General features: G+C 39.5%; 1 protein-coding gene across 1 annotated transcript in view; it reads right to left on the reverse strand.

The window, feature by feature from the left end:
* LOC138976313 (fibropellin-1-like) overlaps positions 1-7,500 on the reverse strand; it is a 38,383-nt gene that overhangs the window by 19,306 nt on the left and 11,577 nt on the right. The window contains exons 8-14 of the mRNA XM_070349162.1: positions 6,219-6,332; positions 5,788-5,901; positions 4,250-4,360; positions 3,397-3,513; positions 2,687-2,800; positions 2,194-2,310; positions 853-969 (exon numbers count right to left, since the gene is read on the reverse strand). Of these exons, the coding sequence (XP_070205263.1) occupies positions 853-969; positions 2,194-2,310; positions 2,687-2,800; positions 3,397-3,513; positions 4,250-4,360; positions 5,788-5,901; positions 6,219-6,332 (804 nt within the window). The remainder of the gene's footprint in view (positions 1-852; positions 970-2,193; positions 2,311-2,686; positions 2,801-3,396; positions 3,514-4,249; positions 4,361-5,787; positions 5,902-6,218; positions 6,333-7,500) is intronic.

The following is a 7,500-nucleotide window of genomic DNA, read 5'->3' on the forward strand; positions in this document are numbered from 1 at the left end:
TTAAAGACAAACTTTAAATAGGAAATGTCTCAACGTTTGAATATTTTATTTTAACGACAGGGGCTACACTGCAATACAGAGATTAGACAATGCATGAACAGAGAACTCCCAGAACTGTTGAGGTGCCTGCCACTAATGGAAAAAAAATAAATCTTGCTTACAAATTGGCACAGCGTGATTCATTGATAAACATTGAGTCAGAAAAAAACACCATTAAACATTTGAAAGCCTGACACTATTCTACAACCCCCTACCTCCCCTACACAAGAACATCTATTGCACTGTTTTCATGATGAAAAAAACCCACACAAACTTGACTAATATCATAACCTTACCAAATTAAAACTCTAAAAAAACAAACTTGATGAGAGAGTGGTTTGCTGAACCTTTAAACGAAGTCTAGCTGAAGATAGAATCTTTTACTTAAAAACCGTGATAGTAGTAGTGGTAGTAGCAGTAGTAGTAGTAGTAGTAGTAGTAGTAGTAGTAGTAGTAGGGTTAAATCTAACTGTGCAGGGTTAAATCCTGCAAACAGGCGCTTTATAAATATCATGCATTATGCATTATTATTATTATTATTATTATTAATAGTAGCAGTAACAGTAGTAGTAGTAGTAGTAGTAGCAGTAGTAGTAGTAGAAGTAGTAGTAGTAGTAGTAGGGTTAAATCTACTGTGCAGGGTTAAATCCTGCAAACAGGCGCTTTATAAATATCATGCATTATGTAGTAGTAGTAGTAGTAGTAGTAGTAGTAGTAGTAGTAGTAGTAGTAGTAGTAGTAGTAGTAGTAGTAGTAGTAGTAGTAGTAGTAGTAATAGCAGTAGTAGTAGTAGTAGTAGTATCATCTGCATACCGTCTGCGCAGCGGGGCCCGGTGTATCCTGAACGGCATTCACAAGAGAAGAAACCAGGGTAAGGTTCGCTGCAGGTTCCGCCATTTCCACAGGGGTTACTGGCACACACGTTGACCACTGTAATAAACATGGAAACCTTTGTACATTAACAGGTATTGAAATCAATCTTCCTCTCAGTTTCTGCGGATGGTTACATTAGTTTACGTTCTGAGTTTTCCTACGCCGAAGCATCATAGTCTGTTTAGTTTGATAAAGAGAAAATGTAATCATGTTTAAGCATCATATTCAGTTAGGTTTGATAAAAAGAACATGTAATCATATTTAAGCATCATATTCAGTTTGGTTTGATAAAGAGAACATGTAATCATATTTAAGCATCATATTCAGTTTGGTTTGATAAAGAGAACATGTAATCATATTTAAGCATCATATTCAGTTAGTTTGATAAAGAGAAAATGTAATCATGTTTAAGCATCATATTCAGTTAGGTTTGATAAAAAGAACATGACTGTAATCATATCTAGACATAAAGCCACTCGCCGGGGGTGGTCGCTCGTTGCCATGTTGCACCATGTTGTGCCATGTTGTGCCATGTTGTGCCAACACGATCTTGTCTTGTGGCAGATTGCAGTCAGATTTTAATGAAGTGTGTCCTTTCACAAAATAACACTTTATGGAAGCAACAATACTAGCAACATGTATGCCAAAATGCAACTCTTGGTGCAACCCCTGTCAAAACCAGTCTTGACAAAACGGCAAAAACAACATAACCCATAACCACTTTGGTAGTTGGGGAGTAAACTTGTTTCGGCTTACAACATTTCTGAATGTCAACATTTCGAGGGCAGCCGAGCAACTCTCCTGCAATGCCCCCTCTTAGATGCTATGCCAAAATGCAACTCTTGGTGCAACCCCTGTCAAAACCAGTCTTGACAAAACGGCAAAAACAACATAACCCATAACCACTTTGGTAGTTGGGGAGTAACTTGTTTGGGCTTACAACATTTCTGAATGTCAAAATTCCGAGGGCAGCCGAGCAACTCTCATGTAATGCCCTCTCTTAAATTCTACTAATCATATCAATATAAACTAGAAGTGTTTGGCAGCTACTTGTGAACACTGTGCGATATACTGTATAATTCTACTTGCAAAAGCAGCATACATTGTAAACGCTACACTATGTGCCACTTTTGCTGGTAAAAGTATATAGCACCTCACGCAGTGTTCAAAACTGGTAACACAAAAAGTGTTCACGTTGCACCACATCTAATTTAGCGTGCACTGTTTCAACAATAACGCCACTCAGGCTTAGAGGACTTGAGATAAATATGTGAGACTTACCAGTTTCACACAGAGTGCCAGAGTAACCAGTAGGACAAGCACAGACGAGCAGACCGTTGTAGTCGCTGCAGGTAGCACCGTTACGACATGGATTGTTGGTAACACAAGGGTTTTCTCCTGCAATGATGGAAGAAATAATTGCTGCTTTGTGCTGTAGCTTCAGTATTAACTATTGTATTGGGACTACTGGGCACTTAAGGGACAGCAACTCATTATATTCATGCGTTTATATTATTCTTGCCCCCACTCTCTTTTTCGGGTGGGTGGGTGTGGGGTGAATGAAAACCACACACACACACACACACACACACACACACACATACACACACACACACACACACACACACACACACATACACACACTCCAATAAAAAGCATCTTCAATAGGATATTTGATTAATTCCCCACAAGGCAAACGCTTGTATGATGTCCATGTCTGTCCGTTCTTTGCAATTTTAGCAGCTAAACATCACTACTTCTTCTGTAAACTTACTGGTCTCGCAGCGACTGCCAGTGAAGCCGACGGGACAGGTACAGGACACGAAATAATTGCCAAAGGAGCTGCAGGTACCGCCATTAAGACACGGGTTGTTTCCACACAGGTTCACTGTAAGAGAAACTACAGCTTATGCCTTATCGACACGTTAAAATCAGCAATTGAGTTGTACCAGTTGTACCAGTTGTACCAGTTGTACCAGTTGTACCAGTTGTACCAGTTGTACCAGTTGTACCAGTTGTACACACCGGCGTTATAGTCCTATCCGTTTGCTGACAACATTTACAAGACTAAGTTTAAACGACAACATATATGAGTAAGCTTTGATTTCTTTGTAAATTTGAGGGATGCAGCTATGGAATGGAATGACAAAAATTGGAATGACAAAATTAGTAATTACCAGCATATTTGTTTTATGTTGATTATGATAAATATCCCGACTGTCATTTGACAAAAGAATGCAACAATTGGCTTACCCTTGTTCTTGTTTTGAGGTATTTGTGCGTATATATTCATCTGTATGTGGTATAAAGTGGGGTTACACAACATAAAACCCGCATTTGGAATTGCATTATTGTACTAGACCAAACTGTCTTCAGTAAATAATGTTTAATTCGAGAGTACATACTTGAAACATTCCGAAACAACTCGAAGGCAAATTACACAAGGAAACAGCAATCCGGATACGGTAGCAAGAAATGGCCTACCGTTTTCACAACGACTTCCAGAAGAGCCAGTAGGACAATCACAGGTGGCAACACCGTTGACGTCTCTGCAGGCACCCCCGTTTAGACAAGGGTTGCTGAACAAACACTGATTGGTACCTGAGGAAACATTCAGTGAAAACTTCAGCGACTCAAAGGTGAAGTGTATTCGTGATATTGTCTTTGGATAATGATGATCATATGTATTACAAGAAGATCTGTCGCCATGTTTTAACTGCACAATGCAGCTGGGTAAACAAGCCTGTATCTTGAAACCAATTAACAGGTGTCTACTTTGACTTGTGAGTGTCCAGTGAGTCCATTCCAGCAGTCAGTGTCCACAGCCAGTGTGAACATTGACCAGAAGAGATTTGGACTATCAACTCTGTAGTTCTGTCATGCTTTTATATCTGACCGGGTCCTACATTTGTAAAAATGTGCCAGTCTAATTTGATAAATGTCCGCATACTAATAGTATATTATTTGTTTGGCTAAAACAGACTACAAGTTGTGTGCACTCTCGATGATTTTTTTTTTATATTCGCATAATGCACCGAAGCAGTGATCAGCAGTCCCAAGTTACGTGGCTGCTGAGAACTAAAGGTAACTAACGTCAATAATTTGTAAATGATGCATATTTGATACAATTATTGCAAAATATAACAATAGTCACAAGTCACGTGACTGCTGAGAACTAAAGGGAACTAACTTCAATAATTTATAGTTGATGCATGTGTGATAACATTACTGCTAAATACAACAATGTAATTACAAGTGTGTGTTAATACAGTTGTAAATATTGCAAAATCACAAATACTAAATTACGAATAAAACACCAGGCTCGTTCTCAACTTACTGTCTTGACAGCGATCGCCGCTGTACCCGCTGGCACAGTTGCACCTGTAGTAGGTCCCGAAGTTGTCACAGCTACCGCCGTTCTGACACGGGTTGTTGGCACACAGGTCCACTGTAAATGTAACATTGTCAAAAATTCAAACAGCGGAAGCGGAACTCAAACTTAAACTGTCACTGTTACGTAGCATTAGAAGAACAACATATATATGTTACAGTTAATCTGTGAAACCAGGGAATACGTGTATTAACTAAACTATTTTAGGTACTACATGAATTAACTGTTTTTTTCCGTCAGTTAATTCATGTATTACCTAGTTAATACACGTATTCCCTGGTTTCACAGATTAACTGTAACATATATAATTATGAATCAATCTTGTTTCATTGTGACAATGATTTTTTTAGAAAGTTTTTGTTTCTTCTATTTTGACTTGTTGTATAACACTCTACAAAAATATTGTTGTACGGAATATATATGCACTGAAATGTTTTGGCGAAAAATACTTTCGTACAGTAAACATTTCACAAAACATATCAAGTTGCCTTCAGCGATACAAACACAATTAGTCATTTTTTCGTCCTGAAACAAAAGGATCAACAATGAAAACACGGGATTGATCAGCAACAACACTCATGAAGCGTGGCTAACCAAAACCCAAAGACCAAGACTATCGTGCTGGTTCTCGAGAAGTATGCGAAGACATGTCTGATTTCTTTAATGCTGAGCACAATGGTAAAGTAGACTTGATCGACATAATTTATATATAGATACAATTTTGGATTTAGCAAATGATAAAGAAAACAGTGAACTAATAATATTGTCATCTGTTTTCAAAGGTAAGGTTTTTATGAACCAAGTATGAAACTACTTTTCTGAGTTTCCAAGCTAAAATGCAATCACATAGTCTGCACTTGGCCGAACAATGTTTGACCAAAATCCCAGTAGATTTTGTTGAGAAATGACGTCGCGTATATATCCCCACAGTGGTGCCTCAACGTTTTGGGAAAACCGGATATGACGTCGACAAGGATATTTATCGAACATGGGATACCGTCTGGAAGAATGTTGATGTACATGTTCATGAAGATCTGTCCACTAGTTAAAAAGGAATCGCTCTACATATACGCACATGAACTACCCCTTTCGTGTTGATTCCCAGTATATCGGTCACTATTCAGACAAAACCTGACCACATGCAACATAAAACAGAAAGGAAGGAGCAGCAACATCAGTACAAAGAATCAGAAGAAGCAGGAGGAGAAACAGAACAAAGCGTACGTCCATTGTCAAACAAAGTGTTCCACATTTGAACACCTTTGTTGTTACCAGCTGTAAATACTGTGTGAAATACTCTTTCATTCGACTGGCAGTATACCACACATGGTAAACAATAGCTACTGTTTATCATGTGTGCTCCTTTCCCTGTAGAATTATATAGTTCGTTACGCAGTGTTCACAACTGGTTACAACAAGTGTGTTCAAAAGTGAAATACTGCTGTTTACATTGTGGGCATGGCTGGGTCACACAGATCTCTTACCGTTTTGGCAACGGTCGCCAGTGTATCCCAGTAGACAGCTACAACTGTAGTAATTGCCAGCAGCATTACAAGTACCGCCAGCTCCGCAGGGGTTGTTGGCACAGGGGTTGATGGCTGCAATAGTGATACACCGTATTAAAGGCACATCACTTGGGTTACCATATCAAATGAATTATGTCCAAGCTTTTGTAACACAAGCAACAAGACCATGTATTTTTCACTTGGACCCATGCGAGCATTAAACTGTCTACATTATTCTAGTAACATGTGGGGATTGTTTAATCAGTTAGTGTTGCTGAATGACAGTAGATAGAACGTACACTTAGTGCTTACACGTTGATTTCAATATATACATTGTAACAGTCGAAACAATAACAACATTTTGTTCTAATATATTTTCAAATTTCAATTCAATGTATATTCCTGCTTACATTCTTCGCAACTTGGTCCAGAGAACCCGGATGGACAGTAGCAGTAGACGAAAGTGCCAAAGGTGTTGCAGGTACCGCCGTTTCTACACGGGCTGTTGCTACAGGGGTCGGACACTGAAACACGCGTCGGCTGATACTGTGAATCATTCTATGCTTAAAATTATAATTGTACTGCGACAGTGTTTTGTGCGTGTAAATGTGTCTGTGTGTGGGTGTGGCCGGGATGAGTGTGTGTATTTTGTGTATGTCTGTGTGCGTTTGTGAGTGTGTGTGTGTGTGTGTGTGAGTGTGTGTGTGTGTGTGTGTATGTGTGTGTGTGTGTGTATGAGTGTGTGTGAGTGTGTGTGTGTGTGTGTGTGTGTATGCGTATGTGTGTTTGTGTGCGTGTGTGTATGTGTGTGTGTGTGTGTGTGTTGCTACAGGTGCAGGTAAAGTAACTGCCGTAGTCGTTACAGGAACCGCCGTTCTGACAAGGGCTACTTGCGCAGACACTGACAGCTAAAATTTAAAATAGAAATGTATGCTATTAAACCCTTGAACCTTTCAAAAGTGTCTGTGGTAGTGGTAATATATAGTAGTAGTAGTAGAAACAGTAGTGGTGGTGGTGGTAGTAGTAGTAGTAGTAGTAGTAGTAGTAGTAGTAGTAGTAGTAGTAGTAGTAGTAGTAGCAGTAGCAGTTGTTCTGGTTCATTGAAACGTACTATCAAACGCACTGACTTCTGTGATATCAAAGTTACATAAACGCAGCCATGATTCCCAGTATTATACGGGGAAAATGGCAAGCTAGTATTGTCCTCTAACTATCACAGAAGGTTATTTAAGTCTGAACTTATGAAGTCGAGATGTAATAAGTTAACAGGAGACAAACAGGCATATAAGGACAGAAAAAACGATTGAAGCAGGTTTCATGCACACTGAGGTAAAACAAAACATAAACTTTGACACACAAAAGAAATTTAATGTTTACACATCAAGAATACAAGGACAGCACACATACACCCATGGCAACATGTCCGCCTATGGAGGCTTCTTCAGGACTTACAAACAAACACATTTAAAGGGAAACATAGGGGCGGGGATGTAGCTCAGTCGGTAGCGCGCTGGATTTGTATCCAGTTCGCCGCTGTCAGCGTGAGTTCGTCCCCACGTTTGGAGAGAGATTTATTTCAGAGTCAACTTTGTGTGCAGACTCTCCTCGGTGTCCGAACACCCCCGTGTGTACACGCAAGCACAAGACCAAGCGCGCACGAAAAAGATCCTGTAATCCATGTCAGAGTTCAGT

Source organism: Littorina saxatilis, linkage group LG9, assembly GCF_037325665.1.
Source record: "Littorina saxatilis isolate snail1 linkage group LG9, US_GU_Lsax_2.0, whole genome shotgun sequence".
NCBI lineage: Eukaryota > Metazoa > Mollusca > Gastropoda > Littorinimorpha > Littorinidae > Littorina > Littorina saxatilis.